The 14903-nt window shown below is 47.0% G+C and overlaps 2 protein-coding genes across 4 annotated transcripts; both read right to left on the bottom strand.

The window, feature by feature from the left end:
* Nucleotides 1-11: 11 nt before the first annotated feature.
* Nucleotides 12-5069, bottom strand: prune (prune exopolyphosphatase). Of its 3 annotated transcripts, none has more exons than XM_037454362.2 (9): nucleotides 4904-5069; nucleotides 4295-4399; nucleotides 4019-4221; nucleotides 3195-3379; nucleotides 1953-2111; nucleotides 1744-1835; nucleotides 1382-1540; nucleotides 1077-1167; nucleotides 12-907 (listed from the first exon to the last, which is right to left on the bottom strand). In XM_037454362.2, the coding sequence occupies exons 1-9, from the start codon at nucleotides 4940-4942 to the stop codon at nucleotides 660-662; spliced, it is 1281 nt and encodes a 426-aa protein (XP_037310259.2). In that variant the 5' UTR covers nucleotides 4943-5069; the 3' UTR covers nucleotides 12-659. The 3 variants fall into 3 exon arrangements, with proteins under 3 accessions (XP_037310259.2, XP_037310258.2, XP_037310260.2); XM_037454361.2 differs by having other exon boundaries at nucleotides 4295-4402; XM_037454363.2 differs by having other exon boundaries at nucleotides 4295-4420; nucleotides 4904-5065.
* Nucleotides 5070-5397: 328 nt separating this feature from the next.
* Nucleotides 5398-14711, bottom strand: myo1eb (myosin IEb). Its single transcript, XM_037454360.2, has 27 exons — nucleotides 14488-14711; nucleotides 13384-13521; nucleotides 13204-13293; nucleotides 13004-13098; nucleotides 12683-12770; nucleotides 12494-12583; nucleotides 12245-12376; nucleotides 11653-11787; nucleotides 11323-11455; nucleotides 10956-11152; nucleotides 10788-10868; nucleotides 10579-10665; nucleotides 10364-10450; nucleotides 10075-10242; nucleotides 9886-9971; nucleotides 9481-9562; nucleotides 9190-9395; nucleotides 8956-9100; nucleotides 8732-8846; nucleotides 8476-8645; nucleotides 8084-8229; nucleotides 7746-7892; nucleotides 7504-7661; nucleotides 7298-7372; nucleotides 7034-7223; nucleotides 6202-6377; nucleotides 5398-6045 (listed from the first exon to the last, which is right to left on the bottom strand). Exons 1-27 carry the CDS (start codon nucleotides 14488-14490, stop codon nucleotides 5969-5971), a joined length of 3297 nt encoding a protein of 1098 aa, XP_037310257.1. The 5' UTR covers nucleotides 14491-14711; the 3' UTR covers nucleotides 5398-5968.
* Between the last annotated feature and the right edge of the window lie 192 nt (nucleotides 14712-14903).

Here is a 14903-nt window from a genome sequence, read left to right on the forward strand (position 1 = left end):
TACACAAACAATAAAGTGCAGAAGAATCTTTTTATTTGCTTAGATTTTTTTTTTAATAGTTTTTGGTTCAAAAAGTGAATTTTTGGTGTAAATGTTGTTCTGACTGGAGATTTCACAAAGATTGTCATGTAATCAATGCTGTTGTGGAATAACACATTTACTCACTCTGTAAAATAAACAACACAGCTGATACAAATAAAAAAACACTTAAAAAAAAGATGATTTTCTAATTTCAGCTGCTCTTATCTGAATTTCAAATCAATAAATGATTACTACTTTACTATTTTAACTATCATTATACAAATTCTTCCAAAAGTCATTTCCATCTAAAAAAACGTTTTGCTCAATGTAAATAAAAATAAAAAAGGACCTGCAGCTGTAAATCTAATTAGTGCACCGTGGGCGCCCCCGTGTGGACGCAGCGACACAATGAAAACAGCCAAACCTTCCAGTGCTAAAACACTTGTGTGACATTTTATTTTGAAGGGCCAGAAGCTGCTCCTCACAACAAGTTAGTCCAGAGGATTTTTTTTAGAACAAAACCCTGTGTTTGAGTAATAAAACAAACAAAGATTTGACTGATTCCATCTAAGATAGAAATGTTATTTGGTTTTGGGGATACCGTCGTCATGTGACAGACACAGGCCAGAGGTCAAAGGTCAGTTCCCTCTTCGGTCAGCCATCTTGCTGAACTTCTCCTCCAGGTCCAGAGCGCTGATGTGCGGCAGTCCGTTGTCCAGGGGACAGCCCTCCGCCAGACTGTTCATGGGGGTGGGGGGGAAGCACGACTCCTCGTCCTCCTCCACATCTCCCAGGCAACCGCCTCCTTGGCAACCGTCTCCCTCTCGCTCCTTGAGGAAGTTCGTGACGATGGGGAGGAGCTTCTTACGGGACGCTATAGAGTTTCCTAAACAGATGGAGTCACCTCATCTTTTTGTCTCATACTGTAATTTAAATATTAGTGGATGTGCAGTCTTATTTCACAATAAAAGCATGAACAGACAAACAGAAGGGTTGACGGGCTGCTGTTGGTGTGAGGTCACTTCCTGCCTTGTCCTGGAGAAGGAGGAGCTTACCCTGCTGATAGGCTGTGATGTGAGGACGAGGGCTGCTGATTGGGGAGAGGTTGAGGGCGGGGTCCCGTGCCTGTTCCAGGTAGTGGCTTACCTGGGGGTGGGGGTACCTGAGTTGTCATGGATACCCAAACTACGTACAGTAGTAGCATAATTATGAAAAGGACTTCTTGTACTCATGTACCTACAGTCAGTGGATACTCGTGTACCTACAGTAGTACTGTCCGTTGATACTCGTGTACATACAGTTGTATTGTCAATTGATACTTGTGTACCTACAGTAGTACTGTCAATTGATACTCGTGTACCTGTTGTCTGCAGGCAGCGCTGTGGCTGAACACAGCGAGCTCTCTGATTGGCTCTTTGCTCTCCCTGAAGGAGATGGTCATCAGCAGCAAAAGGTCGAATCCAAACTTCATACAGAAACCCGAGAGCTCCGCCTCTAGCCCCGCCCTCTGCAGGAAGTCCTGACACACACACACACACACATTTGTATTCAATGACTAAATAAAATAATAAAAAAGCCTTATCCAGTCATTGAATTCCACCGACTCCTCCAGGAAGTGCGTCTGCATGATGCCGCTTCCAGAAGCCGGTCTGATGACCTGTTGTGTCGTGTGTAGTACAACGTGTAGTACAGTGTGTAGTACAGAGTGTAGTATAAACTCACCTCTAGAGGGACGTACAGAACAGAGATGGCGACATTCAAACTTCCTGAAACAGCTTTCATGTCCTTCAGCAACATCTGTTCAGTGTTCAGCCCTGGAGACAGAAAACTACGTTAATACCATGAGATACTTCAATAAATTCTCCCAAATACTTTTTGTACGCCCTGTACTTCTGCCCACTGCAGTAGAGGTACTTGTACACCGTTATGACCTGAGACGTTGAACTTGGCCTCGTTCAGCATCTTGAAGACGTCTTCTCTCGGCAGCAGAGACGGAAAACGAGACTCCAACGCCGCCGCGATGCGCTCGTCTTTGGGAGTCACTTTACCTGCTGAGGGCGCCATGTTCACGCAGTCCAACACCACGGCAGCTACACACAAATACACAAAAACACAATAAGCACACGTACGTGGCTAACGGAGTTAGCTCGGTCAGATCCAGGATGAGAGACGTAGATCAGGCTCAATGGTTCACTGTAGATAGTTTGGCCAAATCACCATAGCAACACATCGAACTGCATTTGAGCTGCTGGATTAGTTCACCACTCCCCACTCGTCCTCTTTGATGAAGGAGCGGCATCAGTTAGATTGACATTTCATAGGAGAGAGTTACATGACATCACAAGGACCGGTTATGACATCACTTCCTGTACAACAGGCGACATCGATCCTGAAGACAGGAAGCACACAAGATTTTCTCGAGCGCCACAGACGCTCCATTTAACATCTGTGAGGTCGGAGATGAACCAGCGTGGACTGTTTTTTTTGTGTGTGTGTGAAAACACAAAAACTGTGTGTCACTGTGAAACCGTGAGAGGTGGCAGCCTGTAGCTGTTTGTTGGCTTCACAACAACTTTCCTATCAGTCAAACATCAACAAAGCAAGACAGCAAATAAGTTACTGAATAGTCAGCAGAAATATAAACAATAAGCTACAGTTTAACTCATGTGGGCCATGTGACCATGAGGTCAGAATGCACACAACATTGTACCAAATAATACGCACTTGATGCAATAGTATTTGTCGTTTTTCAATAAAGGGGAGAAATTGCCCTTTAATTATGTGTCCATCTTTAATGTACCCAACCCACATAGCTTTAGGTTTTTTTCCACCTCAAACACACATCTGTAAAATGATGTAATTTGTACTTGTGGATTTAACTATGTAGTCATATAGTCAGATACGGACAATAGGCCTATAATCAATATAGTATAATCAATGTTATGATTTTACCATTTTGTTTTCATTCATATCTCGCTGTGGGTTAATACTAATATGAATGACATTTGTTAACCTTACATATGTTTTATGTATTACTATCATAGATAAATATTTCAGTATTGTATTTGTGGTGTCGTATCGAGAGTATCATTATATTTTGGCAGGTATAGTATCAAAGTTATCATTTCGGTATCCTGACCACCCAGGCCAGGTGTTAATAGGAAGTTTCGTACCATAGAGAAGTTGGGCCACCTGCTGGTCCAGGACTTCCGGAGCCTTCTCGATGATACGTTCCGTTACCAAGGAAGCACAGGATCCGACCACCTCCACGGTAACAAGACAGGAGGGGGAGGACTCTCTCTCCAGCAGGTGATGGTCAATCACCTCCACCACCGCCCCCTCCAGGTCGCCGTCTGGTCTGCATGACAACACAAAAAAACCACTTTGAATTTTGATGTAATCTATAATTGAAAGAATAAAGACGTTTTTGGCTACCTGTCAGGTGTGTGCAATTACTTTCAGGTCTGTCAAAGTTAACGTGTTAATCTATTAGATTATTGTGGCTGAGATTAATGCGATAAAATGTTAATGCGATAAAATATTTTTAACACAGTAGCTTTGTTGACCCCTGACCCCTGAAGCGCCGCATGCTGCAGTCAGATGCAGAGATGTTAAAAAGCTTTAAAAAATGTAATGTAAATCAGCTAAAGGACAATAATGTAATGTAATAAAAATACAATTACACAAATGTGCCTAAAATACAAGCTTTCTAAAGTAATTACTTGTTACATGTTCAGATTAAACTTTAAACACGTTGAAAATTCATTTCAAAATATGAGATTATTGATGTCTGATGGGCGTGGCTACCTGTCAGATGGGCGTGGCTACCTATCTGATGGGCGTGGCTACCTGTCAGATGGGCGCGGATATCTGTCAGATGGGCGCGGATATCTGTCAGATGGGCGCGGCTACCGGTCTGACGGGGCGTGGCTACCTGTCTGATAGGCGCAGCTACCGGTCAGATGGGCGTGGCTACCTGTCTGATGGGCGTGATTACCTGGGCAGGACGTTGTGGTCGACCAGCGTCAGCCGCAGGCGGCCGTCTCGGTGCAGTCCCCGCAGGTCCAGCTGGTCCCTGAACAGCAGCAGCTCCGGGTCCAGCGCTACCTGTCGCAGCAGGTGGACGCTGTCCGAGCGCAGCGGCAGCTCCGCCTGACGGATGTTCAGCATTGGGACGACGAGCGTCTCCGAGCAAGTGGTCTGCCAGAAACAGACACTCAGGTAGACAACCCCGGCGGACACACACACCTGCACCAATGGGTGGGAGGCTCACCTTTGACAGGAAGTAGGCGTAGGTAAGAGCACACACCATGGAGTCCACGTCGCAGGCTTCATTTCCCAGAACCACGTGGAACTCTGAAACGGCCTGATCCAGATTCTCCTGGACCACATGATCTCACTTAAAGAAGAAATAACTCACAGCCTCTGAGATCAAAGGTTCAATGACTTCTTATATTTGGTTTATGTACGATACAAAAAGTTGTACATTTTAAGCCTCAACAATGACAAATAATAGAATACATTTTTTAACATCTTTTTATTTTAAAGGTACCACCAACCAAAAGGTGCCACTGACCGGAAGTCAGTGTTATTGCTGCAAACTGGACACCATCGGTTTTCTTAAATAAATGACCAACGGTGGCAAACGCTGTTTGAGGGTGTGTGTGTGTGTGTGTGTGTGTGTGTGTGTGTGTGTTGCTACAGTTGACGGGGGGGGGGGGGGGGGGGCGGACGCTACGGCCAACGGTTGAGGAGGGACCTACGCAGCTCTGACCGAAGTCCATTTTTTACTGAAATGAGTGAGAGAGCCCTGCGTGTGTGTGTGTGTGTGTGTGTGTGTACGCGTGCGTTTCTAGGTTGTGCCCGTCCGTGCGTGTGTTACCTTCACGGCCACGGAGCAGCTCCAAAGAAAGTCCTCCATCTTTTGCTAGCTGCTAGCTAACCCCACAAGCCGCTCGAACCGGTTAACGGATCCGGTAAACGGTGCAGCTACGCCACGGAGCGCATGACGGTCAGAAGGACGGTAGGCAGCAGGGCTGCTGGGTAACAGGCAGCGGGGCTGCTGGGTAAAAGGTCAAGAGGCGTTCAGGGACCAAGCTGAAACATCGGAAATATAAACTCTATTCTAGAGGAAAATAGAACTGTTCAAGTTTATTAACTAAACGTATATGAATCATTTTAATGACAACAATGCACCCCAGAGATATGCTCCAAACGCATATAAACCAGAGGAACATTGTTTTATGGCTTTCTTAAATGTAATACAATTAAATCAACTTTTACAGACCTGCTCAGAATAAGTTATGTCATGAAGTTATTTGAATTATTGAATGAAATAAGACACTATCTGCGAAACTAAGGGAGCAAAAAGACAGCTGAAAGTCAAAGATAATTTTAATCGTACAATCACATGAATAAAAACATTGTTCAGTTACTCTTTTAAATGAATAAAAATATTCATATTTAAATGTTGCAGTGGACGTTTAGTTTCAGTTAACCCTTGTCCTGTTGTGGCTGTAAATAAACACGAAGCACCAGAGGGCCCTTATAACGCATTTAGGACTCCATGGTAACACTGACGGACATTGGATCAAGCTGTAAACCATCAGAGATGATCAGAGACTGGAGTCACACAGAGACATGTAACCTGATTGGACACTGTATTAAGAGGACATGTAACCTGATTGGACATGTATTTAGAGGACATTAAACCATGGTTACAAAGATGTTTGGCCCAATTGTAACCATAGTAACGGGTCATTTAAGCTTATGGTGACCATGGTTACAGGGACACTTAACCTGATGCTAAACATCGTTACAGGGACAACCTTCCAGTGACTGGAACATGAGTTTTGAATAGTTTCCTCCTTCGCGTCAGCTGATGTGTTCCAAGCTCTGGTGACCTTTGACCTCAGCTGCTGCATGTTGTGACCCCCCCCCACCCAGTTTAGATCTTTTCCACATAGTTTCCGGGGAACATCCCCTCTCTTCCCCGCAACCGACCAAACCACCAACCAGAGGGATCTGTGGATCAGAGACAACATCAGGACCACATCGTACTGGAAGTAATAAGTCAATAAAAGTTGAGTGGTACAGCTTACTACGCAGAGTTATGTAAAAAGTAGTAGTTGTACTTGTCAGAAGTAGTGCTAGCAGCAGTACTAAATGTACTAGCGATACCTTCTGTGAGTATCTCTATGACATCATTGGCGTTGAAGCTCAGCTCGTCCGTGTCCTGGGCGTCGTAGGGATACAGGGCTCGGCATTGGGGGGACCGGGGCTTCGGCTTTGGGGCCGGTTTGGGTCGACCGGACCCGGGGAGAGGTTTTACCTCCTTGGACCGTCGCCGCTGAAGTCTGCAAGGTAAACACAGGGTTCAGAACCAGGACTTATTCAACTATTTTACCAAAAAAGTACCCGACATATGCTCCTCTTTTATCTAATCCACCTCCTTCCACCTGTATGCCACAACTTCACCTCTATCGTCCTGTCTCCTAACCAGGTTCTTACCTTCGTAACCTCTGCCCGTCCCACCACCTGCCCTCTTGACCCCATTCCATCCCACATTCTATCGCTCCTGACCTTCTTAGCTCCTGGCAGGTCTCCCTGCTTCATTCCACCTCTGCAGCTCATCCAGAATGCAGCAGCTCGACTGGTCTTCAACCTTCCTAAGTTCTCCCACACTACTCCGCTCTTCACTGGTTACCAGTGGCTGCCTCATCCAGTCTCCATCCAGGACATGGTCAACCCCTCCATCCCAACGTCAAGCTGCTTGTTCCTCCCTCACTGAGAGCAAAACACTCGACTAGATCTCGACTCTTTGCTGTCCTGCTCCTAAATGGTGGAAGGAGCTCTCTGATGACATCAGGACCACAGAGAGTCTTCACATCTTCAGACTAAAGACACACCTCTTCAGACTACACCTTTGACTAAAAGCACTTGTTGTAAGTCGCTTTGGAGAAAACTGTAGGCTGAAGGACGTGTGATGTTTCTCCTGGTCATAAAGCCTCACCCCGCGGCGCCCTGGTCGGGGACGTTCATGAAGCCCATGTCCTGGTGGCTCCTGTGCTGCTTGTCCTGCTGACGCTGGCTCTGTAGGCGGGGCAGACTTGGCTGATCCATGGTCGACTGCTGCCTGAGCAGGGTGCCTCTGCCGGAGCTGGAGCCCCCCCTAGGAGCTCCGCGCCCTCTGGACCGAGCAGCTGAGGAACGAAGAGAGAGATCATGAGCCAACAATCGGTCAGTCGTTGGCGAACCAATGCCGCTCTCCCAGTACCTGGGTCATACTGGTTGCCGGACTGGCTCTGGCCCCCCAGATAACAGCTCTTGCGTTTATCTGTCCGTGTGGGTCCTACGTGTCAAAAAAGAGAAAGGAAGTGTTGGAGAAAAGGCAGGAAGTGACAGGGTGCCAACAGGAAGTGACGAAGGAGCAAATAGGAGGTTAAGGTAGAAAATGTGTCGATTTTGCCTCGCTGAGCTTACTGGAGTTTTTGGGCAGACCCGGTCCAATGGAGACCTGCAGGACCTTCCCTGCTGGCTTCAGGAGGGCCTCGTCACCCTGACCCGCCAGAAACTGGATCTGTCTGGACCCGGAAGTGCTGAACGGACCCCAGCTGCTCTTCTTCACCTTAAACTCCAGACTGTAGGTTAGAGAACTTCTATTTGCAGTAAAACATGACATCATGGCACCTGCTTAGTGTAAAACAGAGGAGAACAATACTGACAGGTTGTTGAACTTCAGAGGAAGCTTCTTCTGAGTTTTCTCTTCAAAACGTTTGACCAGCAGACTGAGGAACTCTGTCTTGAAGACGCTCTGCAGAACGCTGTCGTACTCCTCCTCATGGACAATGAAGAAGTCATCCTGAAGGGTGCTGCCCGAGAGACAGACAGGTAGAGAGACAGACAGGTCAGAGAGACCCGGTAGAGAGGTTGAGTTAGCTCAGTTACTTGTTCTAGTTCTCATAGAAATCCTGGCTCCCCAGGGTCCAGTTCTAGCTCAGTTACTGGTTAGTCCAGGTCCTGGTCCTAACTGTAGTCCAAGGACTAAACCTGGTGCTGGTACCTCAGGGAAACAGACTGGATCCTGTTGAGCTCAATCTTCCTCTTGAGGACCTCATGGATCAGACCTTTTTCAGGACCCTGCTTCACCTTCTCTCGACCGATCAGGTACAAAAACTTTGGGGTCAGGACAAGGTCGCTCTTCACAGGCTGTGAGACAGAAAGCATTTAGACACAAAGTGAGTCACCAGCTGGATCTGAGTGACCACATGATCACCTCAGGATTGGTGGAGGTCTTTCCCCAATGTGAAGGTGTAGATTTTGGGTTTAGGTTCCTGATGAAGCAAATTCGTGAAAAGGCACTACAGGGGTGTTCTACCTCTGATACAGTTGTTATTCCCTCTGTTGGGCAACGAGCAAACAACCCTTCAAACCCAGAATGAGGTTCCTTTTTACCTTGAATCTTCGGTCGAACTTCACCACGACGTCGGCAAAGTCGATCCTCTCCTTGCGGCCCACAAATCTCCGGACCTCCGGGTGATTCTCCGTCCCCAGGTAGTCGCCCACGAAATTCCTGTTGATGCTGTTTCGGCGGCGTTCCTTCTTATTCAGCAGAACGTCTGAAGCTGCAGGAGAAACAGAGAAAGGTCTCTCAGTGATGGGGGAAAACAATGCTGCCGAGAGAAATTCGTTGCGTGCTCAACGGTCTCACCTTCCTCCCTCATCTTGACGTACTTGCGGACAGCAATGTGCTTGCGCCAGGCCTTCTGGATGACCCGAGCGTAGCCATTGTACTTCCTCTCCCGCATCTCCTCCAGCAGGAAGAGCTTGCGGAGGAGAAAGAAGACAGTGACAACAAAGACGTTTGTTAACTACAATACCCACAATGCCACAGGGTCATAACAAGAACTGGTGTAAATATGCCGCGATTCCTACCGACTCCGGGGCCTTGATGAAGACCTTGGTCTTGCCCAGCTGGAACTGGTCCTGATCCATGTGAACAGAGCCGAGGAGGTGCAGGACCCCCCGTCGTTCCTCTCCGCTCCACCGGGGCCAGGTCTCCTTCGTCAGGATTGCGTACCTGTGCCGCAAAAAAGACCCCCGGCACTCTTGTTAAGCAGGTACAGAGCCAGCCAGAATGCGGCGACGTCACCCTGCAAGACCTCTGACCTCTGCAGGAACTTGTTGAAGGGGCGTCGATAGGCGTATCCCGCCCGGCGCACTCTGATGTTCTCGCGGAGGCCCAGGTACTCCACCTGGTGCCTGGCCCGGTTTTCCTCCCAGTCCCGGGGGCGTTTGGTCTCGTTTGGTTTGATGCAGCGGATGTAGTGGGGGGTGCACTTCATCAAGGTCTGGACCAGACTGTTGGCTTGTTTCTTAAAAATGGGGGGGGGTGGGGAAGTTTTACGTGCTGTACCTTTCAGACGTCATGATAAAATCAGAATCCCTTTAGACTCTCACCTTGATCTTACTGCTGGCGGTGGTGGGACGTCCTCTCTTCTCCACCTCCAAGTTCTCAGTGAACAAAGCTCTGATAAATGGACTGACCACAAACGCACCACAAGGTCATCATGAGTTCATTGGACACACTGCGTTTAGTACTTTTTACATTTAGTGCAAAGTGCAGCTGCTATTACAAGGACTTGTGTATGACATGGCACCCTGAACTTTGACCTCTCAGATTTACAGACAAATTTATAGCGCACACACAAACATGGTGTACTTCTACCCTGCCTCACTTCCCCCCCCTCCCTCAAAGCTGCCCTGGGGAAACACTGCCTCCTCTATCTGTTGTGCAAAGGATTCTGGGTCAGAACAGCAAGTTTTCTTCATATTGTAAAATTCTGTCATAGCTTGAATACTTACAACTCGCTGCTCTGCATCAGCTCGATGATGTCATGGAACAATACGTCCCTGTTTCTCTCACAAAAACCGCTGACATCATAGGACACCTGGGCCGACAGACAGACAGGTGAACACCTGTACATACAGGCAGACAAACAAACAAACACCTGGACAGACAGGCAGACGGACAGAGCGACCGCTGGGACGCACCTTGCCGGCGTAGTGGTGGATGATGAATCCTTTGTTCCAGCTGCTGAAGTGCTCGTGGGATCCGATCTGTCCCTGAAGCTTCTGCAGCAGCGTCTGGTCGGCTCCTTCGCCTTTAGCGTGCATCGTGGCACAAACGTCATCCAGGACACTCATGAGCCCAAGAGGATTCTAGGAAACGGCCAAAAAAAAGTGCATTGCAACCAGAGCTCTATTCATTCATGTTCACTTACTTCGTTACTTTGTTATTCGTGTGTTGAGGACAAAGAGCTGAATGAACTGGTGGACCCACCAGTTTGGACTCGATGAGATCACAGACCACCTTGTTGTTAAAATACTCAATGGGCGTCCATTGGATCCCCTCCTGGACGTACTCCTCCTGCAGAGAAGGAAGATTCCGGTTTTAATGTCAACGTATGAAGCAGAAGGGACAAGATTTCAGAACTTCATATGAAATAGGAAGAAAATTAGGCGGTAAAGTATTGTGATGACATCACGATGGATCACCTGTTCAGCCTTCAGTGTGAGCTCTATGAAAATCTGCTGCAGCTTCTCGTTGACAAAGTTGATGCAGAACTGCTCGAAGCCGTTACGCTAAAAACCAACAACAGTTACTAATCAGATCAATGGATTCAATCAAACTCTGCTGTAATCGGGTTCGGTGTTTGAGATCTAACGTGCAGGAACAACACAGAAAAACAAAGACGCGTTTGTACCTGGAAGATCTCGAAGCCGTAGATGTCCAGGACGCCGATGTTCAGCACCTCCTGGTCCTTCTGTATGGCCTTGTTTACGCACTGCAGATCAATACACAGATCAGCTCATCAACACAGACCAAAGCTATCGCGCTAAACGGATGAAGGTGAAGCGGCGGCGCGACTGACGTCCACGAGGAAGTCGAAGAGGCGCGTGTAGAGCGCCTTGGAGAGGGCGTCTCTGGAGAAACACGCCTGCTCCGTGTTCAGGGTCACGGAGATGGACTCCGTCTGGCCCCCCCACTTGCTGTCCATGATCCTGCTGGTGAGCTTAGAGCAGAGGCCGTCCTGAGGGATGCCCAGCAGGAAGGAGGGGAACGCCAGGACTGAGGAGGGGGGGGGGGGGGGGGGCAGACACCAGACAGGAAATGATCAATGAAGACTCCATTAACTCAGCATCTCACTGGACCACATGCCCCGCCCCCCCCGACATTATCGGTTTAGTGTGCATTGTGTAGTCCAGACAGCGAGTGCTAAACGTTGTGTACGTTCTTACAGTCCTGGCTTTCAACCACAGCGTAGTTGTTTTCTTCTCTAAAGCTGATGTTTCCAAGATGAAGAATTCCAGCCACGAGCTGAAGAACCGAATTCTGATCCTCCTCAGACAGACCCACTACGGACATGGCCTCCTGAGAGACAGACAGGCAGTCAGACAGACAGACAGACCCACTACGGACATGGCCTCCTGAGAGACAGACAGGCAGTCAGACAGACAGACAGACCCACTACGGACATGGCCTCCTGAGAGACAGACAGGCAATCAGACAGACAGACCCACTACGGACATGGCCTCCTGAGAGACAGACAGGCAGTCAGACAGACAGACCATAGTATCAGCAAAGTCCTTCTTGTCGTTAATGTCCTCTACAGTGTAGGTTCCTGATTGGTTGAGGTAGAAATAATATTCGGGGGTCGTGATCCCAAGGTTTTCCCTCTGATCCGATTTTGTCCCCTGCAACACCTGAGGATAAAGGTCAAAGGTCAGGGTTATCATGTTGATTTTTTTACACAACGAGGACACAATAGGAAGTGAAGGAATCATGAGAGGAAGTAAAGCAATAAAGAATTCAGAGAGAAACTAACTAAATCAGCAGAGGAAGTGAGAGGATGAGGAGAGCAAGTGAGGGGATGAGGAGAGAAAGTGAGTGGATGAGGAGCGGAAGTGAGTGGATGAGGAGAGGAAGTGAGTGGATGAGGAGAGGAAGTGAGTGGATGAGGAGAGGAAGTGAGAGGATGAGGAGAGCAAGTGAGGGGATGAGGAGAGGAAGTGAGTGGATGAGGAGAGGAAGTGAGTGGATGAGGAGAGGAAGTGAGAGGATGAGGAGAGCAAGTGAGGGGATGAGGAGAGGAAGTGAGTGGATGAGGAGAGGAAGTGAGTGGATGAGGAGAGGAAGTGAGTGGATGAGGAGAGAAAGTACCTGGTAGTAAATGTGGAAGCTTCTTTCTCCAGGATTCTGAGAAACAACTCGACTTTTCTCCAACAGAAAGTTAGAGATCTTTCCTCCATCAGGAGCTCCTCCTCGACTGAACTGGATCTCAAAGTATTTGCCCTGATAGGAAGACATGTGTTTAGTACTAGATATAGTATTATACTGTTACTACTGTGTGTAAACCTGTCTGAATAGATACACACACACACATATATATATACACATATGTATACTAACAAATCTGCTGGAGTTGTTGTTGCGGACGGTTTTGGCGTTTCCAAAGGCCTCCAGCAGGGGGTTGGACTGCAGGATGATGTCTTTAACGTGCTACACAAACACACACAAACACACACATACACACACACGTACCTTGATTAGTACCCAGAGAAGTACCCCGAGCAGTACCCTGAGCAGTACCCCGTGTACCTGGACTTTGTCCCCCCCTCCGGATACTTTGGACACGTAGCTCATGATGAATTTGGCAGCAACGGTTTTTCCGGCGCCACTCTCGCCACTGACAGGAAACAGGAAACGGCGCGAGTGACACAAGGTGTCAGAAGGTGTGGAGACATTCGTATCATCATCATCATCATCATCATCTGCACGCGTTTTCTGTCGTTATCGTTTGGCCGCGCTGAACTCCATACTTTCTACACATCTTTATTTCGGCCACGATACTGGTCAATCAAACAGATGAGGCCCCGCCCACACGCAGTCAGGTGGTGTTGTGTGGTTAGTCACACCTACCTGATGATGACACACTGGTTCTCGTTGTCAATCATCATGTTTCTGTACATGTTGTCAGCCAGAGCGTAGATGTGGGGCGGGTTCTCGTACTGGGCCTGGAGGGAGGTTGGAGGTCATGATGTTATTTTTGTGTTATTTTGTAGCAGCATGGTGATGTGTGTGTGTTGTTGTTGTTGTTGTTGTTGTTGTTGTTGTCTCACCGCTCCCTGGTAGAGCTCCACCTCTCTATCAGTGAAATATGGAAGCTGCTTGAAGGGATTTACAGAGATCAGAACTGGACCAATGTAAGTCTGACAACAGAACCGGGTTAAGGAGCAGAACCCTTGACCTTTGACCTACTTCCTGTTATCAGAACATTGCGTTATCACGCAGGAGGATACAAAGATGTAGTCGTCCATGTATCTCTTCTTCAGGTTCTCCGTGATGGCGTCCTCGTTGATCTTGGACAGCAGCACCATGTCATCCACGCCGCTCACCTTCACGTTCTGAGCGAGCCAATGGTAACGCTCCTTGCTGCCCTGAGGGGGCGGGGCATAGACACACAGACGGTTAGCTGACCAATGATCTCTGACCTACAGTCAGGACGGGTTCAATCACCTGACCTGGAATCTGATGTTATTACTAGTCTGGATCAGCTGATTTTCACAATGTGCTTTTACTTATTTCACTGAAATCAAAGATTTCAGATCGGTGTGATTTCCTGTCTGTGTGTGTGTGTGTGTGTGTGTGTGTGTGTGTGTGTGTGTGTTTGTGTGTGGTATCAGCTGATTGGTCAGATCATTCCTGGAGAATTCCCAGCATTCTTTCTGTCCTGCAGGGTCTTGTTGAGGAGCGACAACGCCCGACATGTTTGCCTCCAACGCTGCTCAGTGTGTGTGTGTGTGTGTGTGTGTGTGTGTGTGTGTGTGTGTGTGTGTGTGTGTGTGTGACTAAAAACATGAAACCTCCTAGACAGAGAAAATGTTGAGTCTAACTTGAATAAGTACATATATATTATATCTGTTATGATTGATCAATTAATGAAGACAATAATGAGCAGATTAGGAATAATAATAATAATTAATATCATGATAATTATGAATCTTACAATGATAATAATTAGTGACATGTAAACATTTGCCGTGAATAGTTATTTTGCTTTTGTTGTTAACTTGTGAATAATTCATTGACAAGTCAGATGAAGATTATTGTTCTTTAAGGTTTAAATGGACACGTTTGGATTCTTTGTATTTATTATATATGTAATGTAATTAATAAATAAAAAACATTTCAAATAATTGATGTAAGTTCTTTCATACAATTTAGTTCATTAAACTGATTATTTAAAAACATTGTTAAATATTTACCTTTTATTTTAGTTATTAAAATAATGAATTTGTATATATATATATTTATTTGATTTAAATTCTTTGAGAACATGTGCTCATACATTTCATTTATTGTTGGTCTGTTCCGCTTCACTCTGCAGCAGAAACAGGACTCACCATGTCTGCTTCACTTCCTGCTTCAGGTAAACCTTGAGAAATCTTGAGTCGGTCTCAGGTGGATCAGGACCAGGTGAACTCGGACTGATCCTGGATCAGCTGAGTCCGGATCCGTTGAGTTTGGATCAGTGAATCAGGCGGATTCTGTTGATCTGAGCAGCATTTTGTTCCCCTTCGTTGTTTCTTTCTGCGTTTCTTCCTTCAGTCTTCAGTCGAACTCTCTGCAGGTGTGGACAGGTAAAGCCCCGCCTCCTCCTTCTACCAGTGGAACTCTGGGTAATGAAGTCCTAAGAGGCCACCAGCAGCGGCTTCCTCCATTTATTTGTAGATAAAATAGTTTTATTTGAAAACTAAATTCTGTGATTGATTATTGGAACTAAATACCATTTAAATTACATTAGATTCAGTTTTGTTTT

This window comes from Pungitius pungitius, chromosome 11 (assembly GCF_949316345.1).
Source record: "Pungitius pungitius chromosome 11, fPunPun2.1, whole genome shotgun sequence".
NCBI classification, from domain to species: Eukaryota; Metazoa; Chordata; class Actinopteri; order Perciformes; family Gasterosteidae; genus Pungitius; species Pungitius pungitius.